General features: G+C 40.3%; 1 protein-coding gene across 2 annotated transcripts in view; it reads left to right on the top strand.

The window, feature by feature from the left end:
• The first annotated feature begins 9839 nt into the window (after positions 1-9839).
• The window catches only part of PTPN1 (protein tyrosine phosphatase non-receptor type 1), a 78814-nt gene continuing 60968 nt past the window's right edge, over positions 9840-27685 (top strand). The window contains exon 1 of one of the 2 annotated variants that reach the window (XM_072996855.2): positions 9840-10175. In XM_072996855.2, coding sequence (XP_072852956.2) covers positions 9954-10175 — 222 coding nt within the window. In that variant the 5' untranslated portion in view covers positions 9840-9953. The remainder of the gene's footprint in view (positions 10176-27685) is intronic. The other variant, XM_020779500.3, reaches the window with a different exon arrangement.

Here is a 27685-nt window from a genome sequence, read left to right as displayed (position 1 = left end):
AGGCATGATTTAGATGTTACACAGAAGTGTGGAAATGGGAAACAAACTAGCTCCTTAAGCTCTGATTATGAATCACTATATCTGGAATTCAGGAATAATTTTTCCCTTCATCAGGAAGAGCAAAAAGCAGTCCTTCTGATGTTGCTGGACTGCAATCCCCAGCATTCCTGATCATTGGTTGGGCCACCTAGGGCTGATGGGAGTCACAGTCCAACAATATCCAGAGGTTAGTCCACACTTTGCCCACTTTTCCTCTCCTGTAAGTGATATAAGGATCCATGGGTTTGGGAGGGCAGAGATAGGTCTTTTCGATACTTGGCTTTGAAATGTTAGCTTACATTATTAATTAACCCAGTCTGCAGGTATCTGCTCAGCAACCAATTTCCTGAAATAATGAATGTCTTGTGGCAAATTAAAAACAGATTTAGCATATATTTCATGCTGACAATGAAGAAATTGAGGTTGTCAAACATTTTGTATACCTCAGTTTGATCATCAGTCCAAATGTAGACTGCAGCCAAGAAATCAAAAGACTGAGACCTGAAAGGACAACAACGAAGGGACAAGGAAACGTAGTCAAGAGTGAGACCAAGATCCAAATCATCCACACTGTTGCATTCCCAATTGCTATGTATAGATATGAAAACAGGACAGTGGGGGAAAAATAGGGCAAAAATTGATTCATTCAAGATATAGTGCTAGAGGATATTTTTGAGGATACCATGAATCACAAGAAAGACAAGCAAGCAGATCCTAAATCAAACCAAGCCTGAAGTCTCTCTAGAAGCAAAAATGACTAAACTGAAGCAGTTTGTAACTTTGGAACCATCATAAGAAGACAAGACTCACTGGAAAAAAGACAATAATGGCAGAAAAAGTTGAAGGCAAAAGAAAAGATGAAGACCAAATATTAAATGGATTGACTCAATAAAGAAACCACTGCCTTCAGTCTGCAAAACCTGAGCAGAGCTACTATTGATAAGACCACTAGGAGGCCATTCATTCATAGGGTTGCCATAAATCAGAGGCACACCGACAGCTCATTAAAACACCGTGAAGTTTTGTGGACTAGGACCACTTTAGGTAATGACATTTTATATGCTGATAAACATCTTAGACTTTAAGGTGTCTTGAAATACTCTGCTGTTTTTGTAGTGACAGACAAACATATTGATGCTATAGTTCTGGATGAGAAATCTGAATGCATCCATGGAGTTGATTCCAAGAATCATTCTCTTGAAACAGAATTGTTAGTAGTAATATTGTCGTTCGGGGCATGTGATCCCATCTTTCAACCACTCTACTCTGAGAGTGGGTGAAAGACAGTGAATCCATAGGCATCAGACCCTCCTAAGAGAAAGGAATAGGAAAATATGGTGCTTCTCCCCCCACCGCAAAAAATATGTTTTTGCTTTCAAAGAGAGGAAGGTGTACAAGGCTGAGAAGGGTCGTAGTTTATTTTCCTAACACTGACCAGCAGATTCCTCTCTAGATGTTGGCACCCTCTAAATTTTGGTATTAAAAAGGCTGACCACTGAAGAATTGATGCTATTGAATTGTGGTGCTGGAGGAGGCTCTTGAGAGTCCCCTGGACTGCAAGGAGAACAAACCTATCCATTTTGAAGGAAATCAACCCTGAGTGCTCACTGGAAGGACAGATCCTGAAGCTGAGGCTCCAATACTTTGGCCATCTCATGAGGACTCCCAGGAAAAGACCCTGATGTTGGGAAAGTGTGAAGGCAAGAGGAGAAGGGGACGACAGAGGATGAGATGGATGGACAGTGTCATTGAAGCAACCAACAAGAATTTGACCCAACTCCAGGAGGCAGTGGAAGACAGGAGGTCCTGGTGTGCTCTGGTCCATGGGGGCACGAAGAGTTGGACATGACTTAATGACTAAACAACTAAAATTTCGGTGCCCTTGGCAAAGGCCTGATTGCCCTGCCCTAGTTATGACTATGTTTAGCCAGCCAGTCAGCCTCGGGTCTGGGGCCCAAGGCTGTCATCTTCCAGGATTCAGTTCCATAAATGCTGTCCTTTTCATCTCACAGTGACAGCTCAGACTACAGACAATCACAAATCAATGGGAGCACACTAAGAATGATGTCCCAATATATCCTAATTTGTACTTGCAGGTCCTTGTTTGCTCCCATCCCACCCCCATCCATCTGTGATCACATCTCTTGCCAGTGGCCTTTTTAGTTGTGGATTATGAAGCTCAGCTTCAAGCAGGCCTGATATTATCACTTTTGGAGTCATGCAGGTCTGTATTTTTGGATCAAAACTCTCGGGTAATTGTGCTCCAAAACCAAACATCTGCACATCTCTCCTTTACCTGGGTCTTTACCCTGCATGTGAAATTAGTTTTCCAATTACAGATATTTAATGAATAAGGTTTAAAGATTAACAGTTAGGGTGATGGCTGGGCAAACTGCTGTTCTCCCAGGACTTGGAAATATCACTTTTGAAGACTACAAATTCCAGAATTCCATAGCCGACATCAAAGCCAGCTAGGAGATTCTTGCAATCTGAAAATTTAATTAAATTTTCTACATTCTGCTCTGAGCTCAGTGAAACATTTCATTCATTCCTCACCCACTTAACTTTGCTGTCTAGGTTTGTGTTGTCTCCTCGGACTTTGGAAAGTTACATAACTTTGCCACTGAGTAACTCCCCCCCCCTCAAATTTTGACAATAAATATTTGGAGATATCATAATTTTCTCTCTGTGTTAGAACGCTGTGTGTGCATGCGCGCACCCGCAGGTAGTTTATTTTGGAATCCCGCTCTCTTCCTGGCATATGTTTGTTTTCATACTTATGTTTAGCAAGGACACAGACATCAAGCTTGAACAAGTTTGGGAAAATATTCTACAACAGTAATAAAAGAATTTAAACTTAGTTGGGGAAAAACGAATGTGTAAGAGCTTCCTCCTCTAATAACTGAAATATGAATACATTACAACTATAACTTAATGGGCAATGCCTTGAAGTGTAACTGTAACTTTTAAAGTTACTTTTATCCTTGCAGGGATGAAATAAGGAATACCCAGTGATTCAAGTGCTCTGCTTGCAGGTGATGCCAAAACATTATGAGAACAGAGGAAAAAGTATTTGTAACAGAGTCTGTTGCATTCATGTACTTTTGTTAATAAAAAATTAATTATTGGGATTTTTTGTGAATCAGAAAATAATTACTTTTAAAGTAAGAATGTAATTGTAACTAACTAGTTACTTGGGAAGGGAGCATGGAACTATAATTGTAACCACAGGAAAGTCAACAAAAAGTCTTGTGGCATCTTAAACGTGTAAGCCTTAAATCTGGCATTAGCTTTCAAAAACTTCAAGAGTTTTATCAACTTGATAAAAGCAAGTTTCAAAGCAGTAGAAAAGGGGTTTAAAAAATAAAGTTTTTTTTAATCTTAAAAAGATTTCTTAACAGCAATTCACTTCCATTCACTTCCAAAAGTTATGACATAACTTGCATAACAGTACAACAGGATTTAAGCCATTGAGTAATCTTGGGCCAGTCTCAGCCTGACCTTTCCTACAGGGTTATTTTAAGGAAAAGGTAGGGAGGAAAGAACCACATGCACTATCTTGAACTCACTGAAGGAAAGATGGGATATAACTGTAATATATAAAACCACTATGTGAGAAGAGACAACAAGGGCTGTAAATTGCTATTACTATTTATTAATTAATTACTGTTAATGAGATATATCTGGTGTAGTGTAGTAGTGGATGGAGTGAGAGAGTAACACTCAGGAGGTGTGTGTTCAAATCCCTGCTCAGCCATGTTAAAGCCGTTTCTTAAATATCTCATTTATCTTGATAGCCCCATTAGGGTCACTATATGTCAGTTCTGATCTGATGGCATGCAACAACAAAACTTATTAATGAACCATTGAGAACTACTGTACCAGCAAGGACAGTGAAGTTTAAACAACATGCAATATGTAAATATACTGCATCCATCTCAGCTTCATTTTATTTCTTACTCCCAAGTAACATGAAAGCCTAAGCTGGATCAGTAGTACCCTATGAGGGAAGGCCTGATTTACTACGGGTGTTCTTGCTAAATTTATTCCTGTTTCCACCCATCCCCAATATGAAAGGTCCATAAAAGGAAAGGGAGGACTTTCCCTCATCACTAAATATATATTTTTTAAAAAACTCTACACAGGTTGGTGGTAGGGAAAGATTCAAGAAACATTGATTTGGGATGATATTTAAATCTGTTTTTCTAGTCTATGGTAGTTGCAATCCGGACTGGGCCTTCATGTACTTCCTTATGTAGGCATAAAAAGAAGGTAAGGATTAGCTGCATGCGACCGTTGTATACTTTTGTACTTACTTACCATTCCTCACTGTGTGTTTCTATTTGAATTGTACTAATTATTGTTATTTTGCGACGGTGCCTATTAATGAACATGTGTAGAGGCTGTGCAAATTTGCATCATCTGTTGTTCATCTTCTTTGGCAATGGTGACCGTGATTCCAAAATGGTTCTCGAGCATAGCGAGATGTGACAAGGCTCGGCTCGATGAAATCATCAAGTTCCTGTAAGGCGGCAGCAACAGAATGCAGCGGACCTGTTGTACGTCTGTCAGCGTGTTCTCTGGACATTTGCCACAGAACATAATTTGCCATATTTTGGCATCCGTTGCATCTGGACAGCTCAGCGACTCTGGTGCAGACTCAGAATAGATCAAGCTGCTCTCAAACATACCCAGAACCAAAGAATGGAAAACATTTTTGGAAAACAATTCCCAGCCAAGCATGGCCAGCAGCCAATTGGACTGAAGGATTCTGGGAGTTGGTACCCAAAAGAGTAATTTTTTTTTCAGACTCTGTCTGGAACAGGGCCTCTCACAGAAACAAGATGGGGTGGGGGTGGGGGAGCTCCCAAATCTTTTAGGGGTGTAAGAGTAGAGCCTGTTCTCTATTTCAATTCATAACATGTATCTCATATTATTGACTCTTCCTTATTGCAATTCACAGAAGGTTTCTTGGAAATTACAGTATTGTTGAATGCATGATTTAATCAATTTGGCTCTGAAAACATCAATTCCCATCAAGAGCAAGGAACATGTTTGCGGATCTTAATACCCAAAGGACATTTCAAAAGCTGCCAGCACGTATCAGTCTTGTTTAATACAAAACCGTCTTGCTATTAAATAAAACAGAGATGTTCATGGGGAACAATTTGATAGCCAGGAGCACACTAAGTGGGAATGACAAACTTGTCGTTTGCAAATGAAGTCCCAATATGCTGGAATTACTAAGCGCTTGCTATATTCATTCATTCATTCATTCATTCATTCATTCATTCATTCATTCATTCAATTTATATACCCTTCTCATTAGTGCTGAAGCACTACTCTGGGTAGTTTACATGTAATTAAGAGTTTAATACACAATGCCAGGGTGCAGCAACATTTACAGACATAACTTACAAGAATTTGGCAGAATCATTGCATTATATCAGGGCGATCAAAAAGACTTTGTACTTTTTTAAAAATTTCCCAAATACAACTAGTATACCAAAGCAATAATAGATATATCTTATAGCAGTAGTTCTACCATATGTATTGTCATTTATAGTGACAATTTGTTGCTATTTGTATTCTGGATAATAAATAATAAATAGTACAAAGTATGTGCAATAATTTATATATTGCTGAGATATCTGATATATCTGATATATAAGAGCTAGCTGGCCCTAGACATGAACCTCCACTAACACTCCTCACTAACCTTCCCCCAGAACACTTTTTTTAATTAAAAAAGAAAAGAAAGTGGATAGGGTCAGAGAATGTTGGCATCTATTTCCCAAACACTTTAGATTCCAGTGACCTCTACATTTTACGTCTTGTCTGTTTTTCATGGTGCTGCTCTCTGTTCATCATGGATGTTCAAGACAATGACAAGCAGACAGGATGGTTTGTTTTACACCACAGGCCAGCAACTTATGACATACTTTATTTATTTATTTATTTATTTATTTGTTTGTTTGTTTGTTTGTTTGTTTGTTTGTTTATTTATTTATTTATTTAATATCCCGCCTATCTGGTCAGTTACAGGTTTTTAAATGTAAGAGTGTGATCAGCCAGCTGCAAAGGCGCATGACTGACTGCGTCAAAATGGGTTGTTTTAAAAGGAGCAATATCCCTTAAAACAGCCTTTCTCTGCCAGGGGATTGCTCCACCACAGCTCCAGAAAATACAAGCTCTGCAACTGGACCAAAAAATGTCCAGCTTGGGCACCAATCAGCGTCAGACTTGTAAGTATAACTAATGAGCAACTTATCTAAAGCAACTTTCTAAGCTCTTTGGAGCGGGGGAAGGGGAGATATAAATGGAATACATCACAGTGGAAATATGTGCAAACTAAATCTATGGTTTCCTGTGGTTCTGTTCCACTTCTGCAGGTCTCATGGCTGGATTCAAATCACTGTACAAGCAAAATAATACACTGAATTTGCTTAAAACATGCAAATGCAATTTGCACATCTTAAGTCATCACCAGGTGTAAAATGTTAGACCGGCTTACACAATTTGCAATTTGTGTCTCTTTATCTTTTCGTCGTCGTTTAGTCGTGTCTGACTCTTCGTGACTCCATGAACCAGAGCACGCCAGGCCCTCCTATCCTCCACTGCCTCCCGTGCTGGTGTCAATTTCATGTTGGTTGCTTCGCAGACACTGCCCAGCCATCTCATCCTCTGTCGTCCCATTCTCCTCTTGCCGTCACACTTTCCTAACATCAAGGTCTTTTCCAAGGAGTCTTCTCATGAGATGGCCAAAGTACTGGAGCCTCAGCTTCAGGATCTGTCCTTCCAGTGAGCACTCAGGGTTGATTTCCTTTAGAATTGATAGGTTTGTTCTCCTTGCAGTCCAGGGGACTCTCAAGAGCCTCCACCAGCACCACAGTTCAAAAGCATCAATTCTTCGGGGGTCAGCTTTCTTTATGGTCCAGCTCTCACTTCCATACGTCACGACAGGAAAAACCGTAGCTTTGACTATTCGGACCTTTGTCGGCAAGGTGATGTCTCCGCTTTTTAAGATGCTGTCTAGGTTTGTCATTGCTTTCCTCCCAAGAAGCAGGCCCCCTTTAATTTCGTGGCTGCTGTCTCCATCTGCAGTGATCATAGAGCCCAAGAAAGTAAAATCTGTCACTGCCTCCATATCTTCCCCTTCTATTTCCCAGGATGTGATGGGACCAGTGGCCATGATCTTAGGGTTTTTTTGATGTTGAGTTTCAGGCCGTTTTTTGCACTCTCCTCTTTCACCCTCGTTACAAGGTTCTTTAGTTCCTCCTCACTTTCTGCCATCAGAGTGGTATCATCTGCATATCGGAGATTGTTGATATTTCTTTCGGCAATCTTAATTCCAGCTTGGGATTCCTCCAGTCCAGCCTTCCGCATGATGTATTCTGCATATAAGTTAAATAAGCCGGGGGACAATATACAGCCTTGTTGTACTCCTTTCCCAATTTTGAACCTTTATCTTTTAGCCATGTATAAATGATTGCCATGTAGTCTCACTCTTGTGTCTGAGGAAGTGGACTTGATCCACAAAAGTTCTCATTTAAAAAAAAAAAGCTCTTAGTCTTTAAGGTGCCATGTTCTGTCGTCTTTATTTTGTTTAGTTTAGTTTCAACCCAGAACTGAGACATTAGCATTTTGACATCATGCCATTGTTGTTACACAAACACACAAAAAGCAAAGGCTGTTGAGCTGTACTTGGTTCTCTAGCAGGGTAGCAGGGTTTGGGAAGCCAATATTAATTTCAGTGGTGAACTTGGCAAGAGATGGATTGAAACAAAACCAACTGAAAGAAGCACTTGAAAACAAGTTAGGGCTTGGGCTAAGTCTGTTGGTTAGTGTGGGCAGACATGGAAAGGCAACCATAGCCAGCTCAGGTCAATGCTGTGTAGCAATTGACGCTGAGCTAGAAGTGTAAACACTGGAAACAGCAAACAGGCAAATTGCTCGATTTTCAGGAAAGGCTCAACCACATATCAAGCATGTATTACCTCAGCGACCAAAATCATGTTGCTTAGCATAGTAAATCATATTACTGTAGACTCATTGAATCAATGGGTATTTGGTGAGTCAACTCCTCCATAAGGTCCAGTGATTCAAATGAGCCTATGACTTCAGCACAGTAGACCCATTAAAATCAATAGAACTTACAGAGGACTTGATACATTTTAAAAAATCCCTTGAAAATAGGCCCTAATACTATTTTTGGAGCAAAAATTAATATAAGACCCTGTCTTATTTTCGGGGAAACACGGTACTTTCATGAAGTCTTCAAAACATTGATAATCACACTTTGGATAATCAAGCTGCGTCAATGACTGAGATGTAAATAAATAAATGAACAAATCTTAGAACTGCAGAGCTGGAAGGGACTCTGTAGATCGCTGAGTCCAGTCCCTGTCAAGGGACACATTGAACTTCCAACCTCTGGTTCTTGCAACCTAATACAGTACTTAAAGCACTCAGCTATGTAGCAGTTCATGTGTAGCCTTCAATTCTATTTGGGCCCAGAACGGAACGCCCCCTGCTGGCGGCACCTTCATATGACTTCTTAGGAACCCCCTGTAGCACACAGACTAGTGCAATACGTGTACTTTTTGTTTCAGCCATTCTCAAAGTTTTCCTTAGCAGGAATTAAATATAGTAAGACCATGGTATCCAAGGGGGATCTTTTCCAAGCCCTCATGTAGATATGAAAAACCATGGATAATAGCAAACCCTATATATACCATTGTCTCTGTTTCTCTCTAGTTGCCAGTTCTGGTGATTACATTGTGGAAATACATATAAATACATACTTGGGGAGTGGGTTAATTTTTTAAACATCTCCAGACCATGGATAAGTGAAACAGTGGATACTGAATCTGTTGATACTGGGGTCCAACTATAATATTAGCACCTGCAGCACAAGCCACTCCTTGCATCAGCAGATTGCACATTTTAGACACAAGAATTTCTTCCATAGCGTTGAGCAATCCTTACAGATTTTCTGTAAGGATGCTGGTTTTGCCATAACTATCCTCACTTTCCATTAGCGTGTAACACAAAAACTTATCCGTTCTTTTGACTGGCTTTGCTAGGAGCTGTTCCCATGTACACATCTTCTCTGTGAACTATTTATTGGCTTAGGGAAGGATGCTTCGAAAAATGGAAGTGCAGACAGATATTAGCAATACTTCATACCCGCTAGATACCAAGCAATTCAACCTTTCCCAGCCTGATTGCCTTTTCCAGAGAATCCTGTCTTCTCATGATGTGGCCAAAAAAGGGCAGCGTCAGTTTCTTCATACAAGATCATGGGCGATCCTGGTCTCCAGGGCCACATCCTTCCTTCTTTCCTAATTTCTCCACGGGCTGCCCTTCCTAGTCTCTGTCTTCTGCTGATGTCTTGGCTGCAGCCTCCCTTTGACTGAGCCGAAGTATACAAAATCTCTGTTTCGTGGTCAAGGCTGAAGTTGTGTAGTTCTTCTGCAGTCGTGCTTTTGGTCTTCTTAACCTTCAACGGCATGCCTGCTGTGGAATTATACAACGGAAGGGGAACTATTTTGCTCTGACGGAGAAGGCCGGGGGAAAAAAGGGACACTTTGCACATGACCAGAGGCGCTCTCGTGATCCTCACATTTAGGCTGTCTTCCCTCCGGCAGCCGCGGCTCCGGAGCGTAGGAACTGAACCCGGTTTAGTTCCGGAGAGCTCCGTTCAAGCCCTGCCCATAGACCGCCTCCTCCTCCTCCTCCTCCTCCGCCTTTCCCTTTCGGAGGCTGGGCTTCCCTCCGCTCCGGAAGGCTGGTGGGCCGGGCCGGGGTGCGTAGTTCCCGTCGGCTGGAGAGGCGAAGGGAGGAAAGGGACCGGCGAAGAAGGAAGGAAGGGAGGGAGGGAAGGAGAGAGGGGAAAGGGGGCGGCGCTCTCCATGCAGAGCAGGCAACCCGAGCCGCGGCCCCGGCAGCCCTCCGGAGAGCGGCCGGAGCAGGAGCAGCCGGGAGCCGCCCCAGCCCAGCAGCCGCGGGAACAGCCGCCGCCGCCGCCGCCGCCGCCGCAGGGGGCCGGCCAGCCCAGGCCCCGCTTCAGCATGGAGATAGAAAAAGAGTTCCACCGGCTCGACCAGGCCGACAGCTGGGCCGCCATCTACCAGGTAAGGCGAGCCGAGCACGACCTGCAGCCGGCCAGCAAGCGCCGGGGCCTGGCGAAGGCGCGCGCGGTGCCTAAGTGCGGGCCAGCCGGCGAGCGCCTTTCTCCTGCTTCTTCTCTTCCCTTCCCTTCCTTTCCCTTCCTCCTTGTCGCCCTCCTATTGTCCCCGCTTGGGAGGCGACCCCTTCCTTCTGCCCGCCCTCCTTCCCTCCCGCCTGCCCGCCTGCCTGCCTTCGAGGCTCGCTCTCTTTGCCTTCAGGGGGCTCCTCGGAAAAAGCTTTGCTCTTCCTTCCTTCCTTGCTTGCTTGCTGCTTCTCCTTTCCTCTCCTTGCCATGCCCCGTGTTTTAATCGGGCTGGGCATGAGGGCACCCCGGCGCCTTCCCTCCCTGACATGTCTCCGCGTTGTGCAACTCCACATTTGGAGGGAAGTAAAAGCGCCGGGCCTCTTGGAGCCCAGCAAAGGTGTCCGGAACCTCCCCACAGGCCAGGAGGGTGCCTGCTTTGGCATAGGAGATAGTATGGAATTGAATTGTATGCTGGCTGGATATATATATCCCATGCCCTTAAGATACCCTTCCCCGTTAGAAGAAATCATATATATAGAAGAAATATATAGAAGAATTCATATATATATATATATATGATTTCTTCTAACGGGGAAGGGTATCTTAAGGACATGAGACCTCATGTACATCCTTAAACCTATAGTCGCTGTGCTTCAATTCTTAAACTTATACTGTAGTGGATTTGCTCGAATAATGAGCAAATTGTTATTCTTACTGTTTTCCTGTGTCAGGAGTGTAAGAGAGGGAAGTCTGTTGTGGATTTTTTTTATTTTTATTTTTTGCAACTCCTCTGAGAAATTCTGCCGCCCCCCCCCCCCCAAGCCTGCTCCCAACCCATCGAAAAGGGTCCTGGAACAATGGTTTCTTGTAAGCATGTATCTAGTAAGCATGGTTGAGATAACTTATCAGTGACTGCTTCCCTAATTAATTTCTCCTTGTTTCCCCTGGAGCACATATATTAGTGATCAATATAGCCATCTCATTTTGCCTCAGGAAGAGGTAATCTTAATAATCTCTCCCTTTTTTTTCCTGAAGAAGAGTGTGATACTCTAGGGTTTAGGAGCAAATGCCCTTTTGTATGTCTGATCCTTCATTTTTCTCCAACTGCAAAGATTCTTCTTTGGATTACTGCTTGTTAACTTCTGAATTCTCAGTTCTTCAAATGTATTTTGTTTCACCTTTGAATCTTAATGTGGACCCCTATTCTATTTTTCTAAAAGGTTTAGAAGCCACATGGGTATTGTGGCACCTGAACAATGTTTGTATTTTGGGAAAACATATTTTGTGGTATGTTTTTGAAATCAGGTGGTTTTTTTTGCTAGAGCATCTGTCAGAAACGGTGCCCTTTACCAAGGTAATTTGCATGTGCACATGCTAGATAAAATACAAGAGTAGTGCAGTTCACACATATATCTAGTCTGACACACTAACTGGTGTTATTAGGAGAAGTCTTTTAAAATATTAATATTCCGGCTTGTACTAATTTTGCTGTCTGGGTTTTTGTTGAATAGACAACATGAAGGGCGGGGGTGGTGTAGCCTTCAGTCCTCTAATGGGTATCTCTTTTTGGTGCAGAGTTTAGCAGATCTATTTTAATGGATATTGACGGTGTTTTAGTTCATATCCTGCCAAGCTAAATCAATATATGACTGTTCTTTCTGTAGGGGAAGTGAATGAATATATCCCTTGCCATAAGGATTTTGGAAGGCGGAAAAGTTGTGAAATCAGTTCCTTTTTTTTTTTTTTTTTTTTTTGTGGTATGTGATTGGAAAAAGATCTTTGACAGAAATTGAATGGAATAATGCTTGGACCATCACATCTGAAATCATGCCTGTAGCTCTCTGCAGACTAACATGGTGTTAAGCTCTTCATGTTCAATGGGATTTGGTACAAGTAACTGCAAATGGGATTATGCAATAAGTAAAATAGAGATTTGGGACTCTTGTGTGTTACAGGATCTGTTCTTGTGGGTTTTTTTTAATGTTCCAGAGTGCAGGTTGCATTATTCAAAGAGAGGGTAATAGGTTCTGTTAACATTTATCTCACTCTCTCCTTGAAATGCTAGCTGGTAAATGTACAATGCTTAGAAAGTGATCTTGAAAAGTATATTACACCAGCATAACTGTTGCTCTCACTTCAATTTAATTTTGTCCTCTCAACACAGCTGTACTGAATAATAGTGTATGGATGGTGAATTACCTCACCGAAAGTTTAAAAAAAGTCAAGGAGGCTGTTCTTGTGCGTTAGCATGTGCTTTGCATAATATCGCTTCCTAATGTGCTGGCACTATATAGTATTTGTGAACATTTTGCAAACAGAAGCACAGTAGATGTTTTAGGGAAGTACTGTAGATCGTATAAATCTTTCAAAATGTGTATTTTCCACAATTTCAACCTCAAGTTCATGTGAGGTCAATAAAAGATGTAGGTATCCCTTTGGCCATGTAGAAGTGTCTGGGCATTTTCTTTCTCTAGTGGGCATGATGCTGAAAATAATGTTTATGTATTTACTGACTTATTTACTTACATATTTACCGTATTTTTCGCTCCATAAGATGCACCTCTCCATAAAACACACCAAATTTTTAGGAGAAGAAAACAGGAAAAAATAATCTGTTTTCTTCGCTCCATAAGACGCACAGACTTTCCACCCCCCTGTTTTGTTGGGGGAAAGTGCGTCTTATAGTGCGAAAAAATGGTACTTGTAAACTACACTACCAGGCAATGTAGAGCTGTCAAATATGACGTACACCATAGAGCAGAGCTGCTTTGCATTATCACCTAAACACTCCTCTCCTCTTCCCATCCCACAACTTGTCCAGAATTGTACATTTGTTGGGATAAACCAAATATCACAGAAATTTTGAAAAGCTAAATCCAGTTTGTTAATCCCAACTCCAGTAGACCCGCTGAATGAATGGGACTTACTAAATCAGAACTCATGCAAGTCCTGTTGATTCAGTGGGTCTAGATTAGGACTAGCAATTGGATTTAGCCAGAAATAGCTACATTTGATAGAGGTGGAAGCAGAATGTACTTGTACTGATGTTTGTTTTCAAAGCTACCATCTGTGGGTTGCCCCACTTCAGATACCTTACCCAATCAATTGTTCCAGAAAAACTGCTGCTGCTGCTGCTTGCAGCCTTTTCATCTACAGTTGCATCTCCTTGCTAAGGTCTCCATAGCTTCAGCTTCTCTACAAAAGACTTCACTAATTCTTACTGAGGTATGAGCCTCTCTCCTAGTCACTGTGCTGCCCGTCTAGATGGGCAGTTTTTAAGTGTTCAGTGAGCTACTTTTACAGACAGGGCCATGGTCCCTGTTAGTCCAAAGAGTAGACTAGGAAGCAGTGGCACTGATAGTTAAGTCAACTGCTTTTGCACAGTGACCCATTGGTGTTTCTTTCTCTCCACTTCTGGTTTAGTAGGAAAGCATGAAAGCAGCTTTGATAGAGGCTGCTGTTTGAACATGATTTTGTCTATCTGTAAATCCTCTTTGGCAGGCATTGTTTCATTAACTGTTGGCTCTCTTTTTTGGTACAGAATCTAACTTGCTGTTGGCATTATAGTCTTATTAATATAGAAAGCTCCTTTTCTGTTGTGAATTATATGATACTCAAGTGTTCCATGAGAATGGTGTTGTCACCATTTTCGAAAGAATGGAATAAAGGAATATGCCTTCAGCCAACCGCCCCTTGTCTTCCTAGGCAAGAAACTTTAATCTTGGGAAATGTGTGGTCCTCCAGAGATTCAGGGGCTGGCAACTACCCTCAGCCTTAGGCAGCATAACCTTTGGAGGAAAATGATGGAAATTGCAGTCCAATAACATCTGGATTGTTTCCCATTGTCCATCCCTGCTTTAATTAAAAACTGCTTTATCTTTAGGGCGATGAGGAAGATTTGTAATTCTACACTGTGCCCTAGATCCAGGACAATGCCAGCATAATACAGTTTTCTTTCTCTGCAGCCGTTTATGCCATCTGAAAACTGGCTGTATAGACTTTCCCTGTCCTCCAGAGCAGTGGTCCCCAACCTTGGGCCTCCAGATGTTCTTGGACTTCAACTCCCAGAAATCCTGGCCAGCAGAGGTGGTGGTAAAGGCTTCTGGGAGTTGTGGTCCAAGAACATCTGGAGGCCCAAGGTTGGGGACCACTGCTCCAGAGCATAGGTACCTATGGTGGGGAAGGGGAAACTTTCCCCTCTCGATTCCACTAGTGGAAATGATGCCTTCAGTGGATATCCCCTGAAGGCTTCTATGTGAAATGCCATAATTTTTTCTTGTGATTTTTCTTTTGTGTTTCCATTGAAAACAGCTACAGTCTTATCACTAGTTTCCAGAGTCTAAGAGTAGTGTATTTGTTGCTTGGTTTGTCATGGAGTTCAAGCATCACCTTTTCACAGAACCTTGAATGGAACTTTGAATTTAACCTAGGGTGTCATTGGTGACAGGTTTGAGTATATATGCAACATACCTGTTCTGCTCCAGCACTGAACGTCAGTAGTTGTGAATACCTACGAGCAAGGCACTAAATATTCAGCCCCAAGATTACCCTTACCACTCAAAAACCCCAGTACAGGTATTACAGTTCTGCCTGCCTGCCTACCTAATACTTTTTTACCCCGCCTTCCTCCTTAAAAGGACCCAAGGCGACGGAGTTTGCAATACATGGATGTACATATGCATACTTTGCAAGAACGTTGTGGGGGTCGGGTGGATATTTACCTTCTGGTTTTCATCTCATTGTGGTGATTCTTATTTTCCAGAAGCTGCCAGCTGAGCCAGCAGTAAAAGAGAGTTACAGGAAATAAATAAATATGGTATCCAATGCAGCATTAGGATAAGGGTAATCTAATAAAATGGGAATTCCCAGGATCTTGGGGCTCTTAAAAAGAATTCACTTAAGGGTTAGAGGCCCTCAGCAAAGGCCTGTAATAGGGAAGGGGGGCTGCAGTACCAGAGAAAATCAAATAAAAGAAGCATATGTTGTTGAATTAATTTTATCAAATTGTTTTTCTAGACACATTTTCATTCAAGTTTTTTTGTTAATTCAGGAAAAATATCTAATAGATTCTTATAGCATGAAAAGTTATCATAGGATAATTTACTAGATATAAGTCTAATAAACTGTTTAGAGTATAGAAAACTTTCAATTTTTTTTTAAAAAAAGAAAATTACATCATAGATTTACAGCCTCCCAGAAAATCAAATTTTAACTTGGTGACAAGGTGAACTTAAATTGCTCTTGGAAGGATTCCTTGGGATGTTGTTTCATAAGGTTGGTGATGTCACTGAAAAGGATCTGCCCCATTAAATATCTGCCACAAGTGTTACTGCAGAGCCCATAGCAACAGAACGGATGAGAAGATTTAGTTCTCAAGGCATTTTGGGGGGGCTAATCAGTAGGTGAAATCCAGCTCCAGTCTGGAGTAAGTGTTTGGTAGAAATGATGTGACGTCACATTAGTTTTATGTGCAATATCTTCTTAACTTGTAATCTTTGAAGCCATTTGATTTTGAATAGCTTTTGGTGGATTTATTCTGTGAAAGTTGATTTGCTCAGAATGCAGTGCTTTGTGGATGCCGTGGGCCACCAGAAATACAAGTGAGTGAGTTCTAGATCACATCTAGCCTGACTCACAGAACTTTGAATAGAAGAAGGTAAAACAACTAAACTGAATTTTTCATACATCGTATATAGTATGAGATAGCATTACAGTGGGGTCTCTACTTAAGAACTTAATCCGTATTGGAAGGTGGTTCTCAAGTGGAAAAGTTCTTATGTAGAATCTGCATTTCCCATAGAAATGCATTGAAAACCATTTAATCTGTATCTGCTTTTTTCGGTCCATAGAAACTAATGAGAAGCTGCTATTCCGCCTTCTACCACTAGAGGGGGATATTTTTTCTTTTTTTCCCTTAGATCAGGGAACAGTGTTAAAAGCACTTCTGACGAAGCTAATTTTGAAGCAATGGACTGAAAACCAATTAATCTGTTCTGGCTGTTTTTTTGTTATGTAGAGGTGCGTTCGTACATTGAAGCATTCGTTCCCATAGGAACTAATGCGAAGCTGGTTAATACGTACTCTACCACTAGGGGGAGAACTTTTTTTTAACCTAAGATGACCTAAGGTTAAAAAGAGAGCAGGAAAGGTTTTTTTCCTGTTCTTCTCTTGGATTTTTGTTCTCAAGTAGAAGCAAAATTTAGCAAATGGAGCTGTTCTTAAGTGGAATTGTTCTTAAGTAGGGACGTTCTTAAGTAGAGACCCCACTGTATTGTAATGCTAGGAGAAGTGGAAGGCAATAGGTAAAGCGAGATACCTACTCAGTAAAGGAAGCCATGATGGTGTTTAATTTGCGAAAGTTGCGTTGGGCTCTTTTGGAGGTCATTAATTCTTACAACCACTGCAAGTCGGAGGCAACACGATGCCACATAACAAGGTTCATTCCCTGTTCTAGTTTGGGGAAGCAGATTGAGCTGATAATACTAATCATTCTGTGAAAACCGAGCGTTTTGTGAAACAATTTAAAAACAAAGGAAGGGAAGGAAGAGCGTTCTTTTCTGAAAGGAATAAAAAAATTCTGTGTTCCTATTACACAGTGACAGGAATGAATATGACACAGAGTTCTCAGTGGAAGTGCTTTGGCATTTGGGTGCCAGATGGTATGCCACAAATTCTTCAGGGCATGAGAGTTTGGGAAGGATGCCCAGGACGGAGGCAAGGAATCCAGTCTGTTTTTTTGGCCTGTACCAGTGTCTCAGAAAATGCTCAAAGAGCTTGCCGCGTGTATGTCCAGTCATCTAGGTCTATTTCTCGGAAGCGGCTGATAACGTAGGGAACCTGTGTCTCTCAAGTGTATTGCCTCAGAGGGTAGATAAGGCCCCTCGTGGTGAAATGTCACCCATTTGGCAGGGAAGGAGTGGCTGGTGCGATTGTGTGCTTAGAGAACTAGTCGATAGGGAAATGAGGTTAGAATTTTCCTCCTTGGTAACTCTTTTAATGTTTGGAGATTCTTTTTAGAAGGATTGTTTCATCATGTTGGGTCTGGTCTACTCATGCCTTGGAATTAGTTGGTAGAATGGACTTCAGTGGTGGATACCCTTAATTTGAATATTCCTAGACTAGCCAAGGAGGAAGAGGGTTGTTCCTCTAATGGATGTGAGGGTTGCTCTGAGGTTTATTTTTCCGTCTCTGTGCCTCAGTTTTATCTAGCAGTGACAAATCCAAGTAAACGAGAGGACAGTCCTTCAGGAAGCAAAGCACTCTTGCAATCAGCAAATCAAATGATTGGTCACCAAAATTGAAATCTGGTCTCATGTTTGCAGAAATGTGATGGACAGTCCTATCTCTGGGTGAACATTTTAAGTTGCAGCAGTGTTTGCTTGGCTGTAATCAAAACAGATAGCCCCCTGTTGTAGTCCGAAGTAGCTCAGTGCATTCTGCTGCTTCATTTTTCTTCAGGCGCTCACCGGGCTTGTGGACCAAGTAGCTATGGCATTGATCACATTAAGACAATTAACCTCCCTGGCTTTAAAAAAAATAAGTAAGCAGCTTCAGAAACGTAAAAAATAAGAAGAGCCTCTGATTCTACACATGTAGCAGCCTTAGGGTTGAGGGAAATAGATCTAGTTGCAAAGCGGCCACATGCGTTGGATAGAAAAAGGAACTGGAAGATTGTTGACAATCTTCCAGTTCAGACAAGAGGGAGTGCTTAACTCCCCAGTTGCTGCTCTGCCTCTTTAAAAAAAAGCAAAGGTGTGGCACTTATATACCACCCCATAGCACTTAAAACAATCTCTAGGTGTGTTCTCAGAGGCTTCACAGCCGGGATCTGATGATAGTTGAGTTCTTCCTGTCCTCTGAAGATGCCGGCCCCAGAGACTGGTGAGAGATTAGGAAGAACAAACTCCAGAACGCGGCCAAACAGCCTGAAAAAACCCACAACAACCAATCTCTGGCCGGCTTGTCATTTAATTATGCAGGTTATTCCAAGCAAGCTAGGTACTCAATTTACTGACCTCACAAGGATGAAAGTCTGAGTGAATCGCGAACTGGCTCCCTGGGACTGAACCTGCGTTGTGAGCGGAGTTTAGGCTGCAGTACTGCAATTTAGCCACTGTTCTGCTTATGGCTGAGACATGACTGAAGGGCCCTGTAGTTTAAGCAATAATAACAACAGTGAGTGAGACTGCAGTGTTTATACCGTTATAGGAAGTGAGCCCATTGAAAACACTGAGATTTACTTGTAAGTAAATACACTAGGATTACTCTATCCATTAAAAAAAAACCTCCTGGCCATTGAAGTAGTCATTAAATTTAGTGGGATATCTGGTATGTGATGCTGTTGCAAATAAAGATATTAATGTCCTTCCTAATAATCACCTGAGTGGTGTACAAATAATACAATCAGTTCATAAATATATCCGGTGTATCAACAGAAATGAAAAGAATGCATTCACAGTAGAAAAGATATTGAGCAATAGCTAGAAGATATGGAAAATAGGTTTTTGGCCAAGTTTTTTTTTAAGGAAGCAGAAGGTTATGTGAAGAAAATTCCAAGCCATAGTAGCAATTATGTATCGCTGGTATTCTTAAGGAAAGCAAATACACGGTTTGATGTGTAAAGACTGGAAACTCATGAGCTTTGTACAACCTGTGTACACCAGTGTTTACACCCTGTAGACTTGAAATCCTGGGCAGATGAGTAACAATAAGTTCCTAGATCTAATGACTTCGATATAACAAAACAAACAGTTGTGTAGTGTGTGTGTGTTTTTTTAAAATGCACTGGTCATTTTATTGATACAGCTGTGTGGTAGAATCACAAAGCCTTTTTTGAAAATGTAAAAGGTGGTGACAGAGATAATAAGATTTAACATTCTAATAAATTCTCTGCTTTGTTCTGGATTCTAAGTGTTCAAATATACCAAACTTTTAAAATGTTTAGGATAGAATACATCATGAAAAGGGTATTGTGCCTCATTCTATGGATATAGCTTTGACTTTCTTGCATGAATTGTAAAAGCTCAGAAAGATCTACAGTATAATGGTAGGAACTGGTCTTTTTGAAAATAAGCTTAGGTTCTGCAGAAGATTAAAGGCCTACAGATTGTAGTACTGTAATTTTGTTTCTCTTGGTTACAATTTTCTATTGGCCTTGAGTGCTAAGTACTGCAATGGATATATTTTTCAATAGGAAGCCTGCATTTTATGGAATGTGTTATTTGGAAACTTGCGTTGCAAAATCGTAGTGAGAATCAAGTAAAGGGCAGGGAGGTTTGGGACCCATTCCTTTTGAAAGCAACCCTCTAATCTCCCTTTAAATTTTCCAGCATGTTAATTTTAATTCTTATTTTTGAAATGAATTCATCATTTTTTGTTGAAAGCCAGGGTGACTCATCCCCTCCAGGCTGAAATGCCATATGCAAATTTGTTCCTAAATATTATAAAATGTGGAGAAGTGTAATAAGTCCTGTAATTCAGCCAGTTCTTTTTTGGATGTCAGAAACTCTTCCTGAATTACTTAATAATACATTAGTGACCTGGGTTCCAACTGGGATGGTTTTAACAACAGAGTGGACAGTTTAGAACAGGTGTGTTTTGTTTGCATTGTTTTCTGTTAAATATTCTAAATCAAGTTTTGATACAAATTCTTTAACCAGATAGGTGCAATGCTCATCCTTGATGCCCCTGTTTTAGACTGTATTTAAATCAGATAATCAAGTAAATTCCTGTTTGTAGTTATTATTACAAGGTGTTGAAGTATCGGGCTTTAAGCTGCTAGAGACTTGTATTAAGGAAATGCTGTATAAGAGATCAGAACTGATGCACACTGACATTGCGTCTGATTTTGGTACAGTATGATAAGCAGCATTATAGCACTTCCTGTGCCAGAGTTAACATCGGTGTTGACCTTGAGAGAGGAACATGGGAGTTTAGTAGTGTATTTCTATTTATTATAGTTCACATCCAGTCTTTGCTTTTAATAAAGGAGGGGACTCAGTTGCACCTTTGAGCTTCTAGCTATTTTTTGTGGAATGATGAGGTTCCACTGCCTACAGCTTTTTGCCCGAAAATGCTCTTCTGCATACTATGGAGGTGGAACATGCCTGTCTCTGCACAAAAAGATAAATGGATGCCAGTCTAACCTCAGAAACAACAGTAGTAAAAAATATGGCAGAACATTTCAGCCTCACGGGGCATTTTGTCACAGACCTCAAAGTGGGCCATGTGAAGAAAGAAGAGAGTCAGAGAGACTCACTTCCAGTTCCAGTCTATGTTAACAGAGAGGTTTTGAACAAATTCTTATCACACGGCATGTGTTAACTGTCTTGCTTAGTGCCAGAATGTTTGTTTTACCGGCTGCAGTTGGGTGACTGGCCAGCATTAATAATTAATTGTCACTTTCAATACTTGCAACATCTAATACATTTATTCATAATTATATCCTGCCTTATATAAAGCAATTAAAGTAGTTTAAACTTTTTTTAAAATGATGTAAATCATGTAAACCATTAGAACACTATATCTGTCTGTTAGGCCATCCTGGGTCCCAATTCAGGGAGAAAGGTGACGTTTAAAGCCAGATGGATTAAAAAAATCAATTTGATTTTTTTTAAAAAAAATAATAAATCCATTTTTAAAAATTTTGAAATCGTGATTTAAATCAGATCCACACTGATATAAGCAAAACAAGAATTGAAAAGTATTCTGCAGCCTATTCCAGCCATGATCCTTAAACTCTAAAGGTCCTTCTGATCAGGCAGGTTTCAGCATAGAATTTTGGTTTTTATTTTTTCCCCTTTAGCACACAGAATGCTGACACATGACTATAAACCCTTCAGTTTTACTGAGCATCAGTCTTCTACTTTAAAACAGTTGTCCAGCATCTGTGGCTGTAATTAAGATGCAGAGGGATTTAGCAGTGGGATATTTACAACAGGTGCACTATAAGATAGAAAATAGATTTCTGCTGCCTACACTTAAAGGATGCAGAAAAATCCATTACTATCAATGATCTGTTTTGCAACTTGGTAAATGTTGAACTGAGATATTTAAGTACTCCAGTTTAATTTTCTATATTTTAAAAAAAGGGTTTAAGGGTTTTTTTTTCCTTAATACACTTCGAATTAAGAGTTCTTATAATTTTTGTTTCATGTTTGTCTCTCACTTTTAAATATCTTAGGGGTTATATGCATACAAGTAATTGACTATACAGGATGCCTCCATAATGAAATTATTATTGAGGAAGTAATCTTTAGTTCAGTTATAGGAATTCTTGAGAAAAGTTGAAGGCAGCAGGAAAAAGAAGACCTAAAATGAGCTGGATTGATAAAACAAGGATTTAAAAAAAGAAAGATAAAACCTGGAGTTTGCAACCAGGATTATGAAGGATAAGATATTTTGGAGGTCGCTAATTAACAACTATATTAAGTTGATTTTGACTTACAGTGACCCTTCTCAGAGTTTTTAGGTATAAACCACTTGGTGCAGACCTGGGCAAAGTGCGGCCCGAGGGTCACATACGGCCCCTGAGCCGCTCCTGTCTGGCTCGCGGACAGTTCTGAACATCAAAACCATTTATAGCTTGACCAGTGGCTTATCTTTAACATACTGCAAAAAAACCTCTTTAGTATTTGTGAATGTTAACAAGTTTAAAATAAAAACAACCATAACATCACTGTTTCATTTTATTTTTAAGTAAAGTTGGTTCGGCCCCCAAACACAGTTCAGATTTTTCATGTGGCCCCCCTATAGAAATTAATTGCCCGCCCCTGATTTAGTGATTACCAGTGCTCTCTTCTGGCATGTTCGGGAATTGTATAGCTTGCCTGTCTAAACAGGCTGGTTGTTCTTTTGGGCACCACAGAGGGTAATCAGATTCCTGTGTTTTAGCTCACTGAACTGTCTAATAAGATAACTAAAGTACTGTATAGGGGTCAAGATTACTTGACAGCATCCGATGACAGTAGGCTACATGCATGTAAGTGTTAAGTGCTGGAGTCTTGGGCCCGTACACCACCCTTCTCCTCCTATGTGTCTACAAGATTGGGTGTTCCTATTCTGTGTTCCAACCAATGATGCTTACCGTATTTTTTACATCCACACTTGAGCAGATCAGTGTTTCCCTAAACCACGATTACATCTTGCCACAGTTTATGATCCACAAACAGCAAGAAATGTCGTTACTTGGAAACAAAAAGGAAATTTCCTGAACCTCACAACAATGATGGCGGAGCAAAGAAGGAGTTTATGATCCCAAAGCTCAGATACCTACCATTAAAATATGGCTTAGCACTTTGTGTGAAACAAGCCACAGAGTAACTTTCTTCAGCGAACTCTCTTGTGGTATAGCTGCTTTCTTTTGTTTTTGTCTTGGATGGAATTTGCTTATCATGGCTTTTAACCTGCAGTCCTTTGTCCAGTGCTTGTAATAAGCCTCCTGAAACTCAGTGGGACTTCTTTCTGAGTAGCTGTGTATGGGACAGGATTATAACCTGGTGTGGAAAGAAAAGAAAGTTTGCAAGACGTTCAGATGGGTTCTGTTCATAGGCTCTGTTATACCTCTTGTCAAGAATCAGGTATGATATGTTTCAGGAAAAGAGCTATACTTTACCTGAAGAAAATTTAAGAGAATCTGCTTTGGGACATGTGTTTTGTGTGACTTTTCGCTTCCTTTGTTGAGTTGTATCAAATTCATGATTTCATCGTTTGTTTCAAAGTGGGTAAAAATAAATGATTTTTTTAAAAATCAGGTTGAATTAAATCATGATTTAAACTTTAAAAATGGGATTTTTATTGAAATCGTCAAAAAATCCAAGTTTTAAACATTCAAATCATTATTTAAATCAATTTGATTTAAATCAAATCTACCCTGGTTTGTTCCTCAAAGCCTCTGAAGTTGAGATTATAGTAAATAACAGTGAATGCAGCATAAATAATGAGGCCTAGTGACTTCCATTTTTTTTGTTCTCACATAGAGGATTAAAGGAATATTTTCTTAGACTTGGTAATCTAATTCCTCTTTAAGTCTTTTTATTTTAGTTTACTGTACATGGTTACTTCATTGTGCAATGGCTTGCCAGCAACTAGAAAATAAGCAGAGGTGTGTATGTGTGTGAGTGAGTGTGTGTGTGTGTGAGAGAGAGAAGCTCAGGATTGCTAATATAGTGTTGATCAACACCAGGTGTATTTTTCCCTTATGAATTTGAACTGTGTTTACAAAGAAATTTCATTGAACAGAAAATTTATAAATATCTGTGGGTCATAATGAAATGTTTAGTATTATCTTGACGTAAGAGCAAACTAGCTGTGGAGCTCCAGATTCACAAGAGTTTCAGTACACATCAAATGGGAATGCAATTTAAATTTTTATGTAATATACAGAGTGTTGTACAGTCCTTGTGTTTCAACATATGATCCAGCAAGGTGGGTTGCTATTGTGACAGACAGAGAAAGGGGGGAGAGACTGAACCTATACAAGACTAGAAAGCAAATTCACGGCGGCTGAAGAAATAAATATTTGGTCTAGAAGTCTGTTTTCAGTTGTTGTATATGTGATGTTAAGCCAATATTAAAATACTGATTTGCTAAACTTCAACTGCTGAGATGTGGATGTGTCTAACAATTGCTTTAAAATATTTCCTGGCATCCCGTTTGTGCTGTTGATGTTAAATCTAATTTTTAAAAAAAAAAAAAAATACTTTGCCAGAGCTATTCACGTGAATGATGAGAAATGCAATATAATGTCATCCATCATTTACAGGAATCAAATGCTGAGTAATTAGCCTAAACATTTGCAGGGTGAGGGGAATCACTTAACGAGATTAGGAAATGAAACCAGTTTTGAATAAATGTGTGTGTTTCTGTTAGACATAATACAAAATTGTGTTGGTCAGTTTCCCTAATATGGCACGGACAGTCCATTCTAAACTTGGACCACAGTGTTGAAGGGGTACTTTCTTGATATGGCATGTGTTTTGCACGCAGAAGATGCTAGATTGAGTCCTAGGTACCATCATGTTGGAGTTGGAAAGGCTTTCTTATGAAAATTTGGAGAGTCAGTGCCAGTTAGTGTAGAGAATGCCATATAAAGATCTGATTCCAGGTAAGCCATTCTACCTGTGTTCCTGCCTGTTGATCAGGGCCCATTCTTTAGTCTTGCAAAATGAAAAATGCAAAACGAAAATTATTGTGACTTATATGTTAGTATTCTGTAGATGAAAATGTCAGTGTCTTGCATGGAACTACAAAAAATATCTTATATATACCTTCCCCTTTCTCATAGAGTAGCCACAGTGTTTGTCTGGACAAGATTATCTGCTGTGGGGCTTGTCTAGCAAGTGACTTTCCTGTGAAAATTCATAAGTAACTCTTCTTCTGCATAAACTTGTTGAAACATTTTTCCGCTGGAGAACTAGTTAATGTAGAACTGCTGTTGCTACAAGCACTAATGGTTCCAGGCTCTGAAAATCAGTGCTTCAAAATCATTCGTATGGAGTACCAAAACCTGAAGCAATGTCCCTTGGCGCCAGCATACACTGCTGTTACTGAAACATCGAGGGCATGAGAAAGTCTGGAGAGACCACAAGACTGAGATTGTTGTAAATGTATTAATCAGTTCAGATGAATTTCTTTGATAGATACCATTGTTAGAGTTTCTTAAGAAAAACACTTAGTGCTTATTTTTAATTTCAAAATATATTGTATCAAGTTTCTGTGTTTATTTTTAATCTGTGAATTGTATTTTTTTATTAAAAAGAGGTGGAATGCTGAATCAGCAAAGTTAGGGAGATGTGAGAGTTTCTCAAATCAAAAAGGTGCTGAAAAGCTTGGAAACTGCTATTCTACGCAGATGCGATGTCCTTCCACTCTGTAATTTGAGGGTGGAGGAGGTGACCGAAGAGGCCGTATTTAGTGATGCCCCATTATGCAATCTGCTTTCTGATAAAGTTCTCTAGTAGTACCGAAGCATGAAAGCAGGTACCCTTCCCTTGTCATCCAGAAATGACTGCATCCCTATTAGTATGAGGGTGGGAAAGGGTCTAACTTGTAGATTATGATGGAAGATGTTTATGGAGACTGATTCTCTTGCGTTTATATATCTGTCATTTAAACCTTGTGAGATTTGTTTCAGACATAATGCTAGAGCAGTACTGTATGCGTAACATTTTCAGTTGCTGAGGTAGACCCTTTCCCAGTACAAAGAGCATGCTTTCATGCAGTTAATCTAGGAGTTTGAAAGACTGGAACATTTGTACTTTTATGTGTGGGATATTCTCTTAAAGAACAGCAGTCTCCGTTCCTTGGACATTAGTAGGAGAAAGTGCTACTGATGGGAGAGACATCATAGCTGTCAGGAACCTTGATCCTGGGTGTAGTGGAAGCCAGTGCTGCTTTATGGAATTTACAAGGTAAAAGTATGTATGAATCAATTACTTTTATACTGCCATGTCTGGGTATAAATGAATTTGAGCAAAGAGAAATAGAAGATTATTGATGGGGTGGGACCACCACAGTGTATAGGGGTGGGTGGGTGTCTGTGTTGCAGACTTTTACCCCCTTTTCCAAAACATGGGCTGATGTTGCCTCGCACCAAACTTGATTAACTTTTGTTTGCCTAGACCTTTCTATGCAATGCCCAGTTTCCCCAGCACATTGGTAAATATTTCTAGCTTTTTTCCTGAAATGCTTCTGTTGAATACATTATACTGTAATACATGTTTTGCAACCATGTGCAACACCCAGTCAGTGGTAAGATGAAGGAGAACTTATTGGTATTTGAGATAATGACCATGTTACATGCACACATTGAATTAGCAGAATCTTTCTAGATGGAGTATCCATACAGGTTAATGGCCCTCAGCACAAAAAGCTGTAGCTGTTTCCTGAACAGGGTTGGAATCTGACAGTCGACTCTTTCCGCCCCCGAAATTGCAGCAGCTCTGTGGTTAGCAGTGGATTATTTTAGTTGAACAAGGCTGAAGGATGACTGACCACTGTCTTGCTGAGCCAAGACAGAAGTGGAGTACTGATAATTCTGCTTTTCTTCAGTGTGAACAGCAATAGAGGAACTTCTGATTAAGCCCCAGTAGCCAGTTTCCTGGCTGACGAATTGAAGCTAATCCTTGAGATGAGTAAAAGGAGAGGCTAGTCATGCTGAGCAATAGGGTTGGAGCAGATCTTGGAGGAGTTAATTCTCAGAATTTTCCAGCCAACATGGCCGTTGGTGTGTTGAAGGGGAAGTGAAGATATGCAATGACATTTGTTTCCCAGAACAATAACTGGCCATATAGCAACACAGTAGGATTAGAATTAAGAGTAATGGAGCGCCTTGAGCAAACTGCGTCAAACCTCTATCTAGAAAGCTCCTGCCAATTTGATAGGTACATAGAGCACTACTGTTTGTCTAAAATAGGTTAAGTTACTTTTCCCCTGGGAAATACCCTGACCTTGGGAAAGTGTGAAGACAGGAGGAGAAGGGGACGACGGAGGACGAGATGGTTGGACAGTGTCATCAAAGCTACCAAAATGAATTTGACCAAACTCCGAGAGGCAGCAGAAGACAGGAGGGCCTGGCATGCTCTGGTCCATGGGGTCACGAAAAGCCGGACACGACTTAACGACTAAACAACAAAAGTTACTTTTAATATTTATTGAGTAAATTCTAGGAACTGCAGTTTAGGAAAGTAACTTCACAGACTCTGGATCTAAGCCCTTGTGTTAAATAGCTGTATTACACTGTTAATGCAGAGAGGAGATTCTGCAGAATATTCCACTCACGTTAGTTTTTCTTTTAATTCCCAGTAATAACCATTGTTCTCTGTTGCTGTTTGTACTGCATAGTTAATGTCAGAGTTTGCTTGTGATTTGGCTGCCTTGACAGAAAACATCTGAGAAATACAATGGGATTAGGATTAAGGGGTTACACAGAGTGCCAGGTAAACACTCACAGTCAAGGGGCCTTCTGTCTGTACCATAAGCACATGGGTACATCTTTTCTTCTTGCAGCAATCTAGACTAGCAAGTAGTTGATACGTGGTGTAGGAATAAAAAAAAATCCTGTCGTTTCACCATTTCCCCCCATATTGAGCAATCCTCTTTGAAAGCCACATATTTGTTTAATTTAATTAGACTGCTCAGAATGCAGCATTTATTTTCTACAATATTACATTAGTCACTAACACATAGAACAAAGACATCGATCCATGAGTTAGGTGAACTCTTTTCTCAAAAGCATCAGGATATGTTTATTTGACTTAGTCTTTTCTGATTTTTATCTCGTTTGTTTTTTGGTTGGTTGGTTTTCTTTTCAAACACAGTTTTTCTTGTTGGCAATCATAGGACAAGCTAGGATGGAGAAGTATCATACCAGCTTAATAACGAATATGTCAGAATGAAAAATTATTTGCCAGGTGAGAGATTCACTGAATTGGGCAATTGTTCTTTGAA

This window comes from Pogona vitticeps, chromosome 4, assembly GCF_051106095.1.
Source record: "Pogona vitticeps strain Pit_001003342236 chromosome 4, PviZW2.1, whole genome shotgun sequence".
Lineage (NCBI taxonomy): Eukaryota > Metazoa > Chordata > Lepidosauria > Squamata > Agamidae > Pogona > Pogona vitticeps.
Note: the sequence above shows the minus strand (reverse complement) of the source record. Positions and strands in the feature narration are given on the sequence as shown.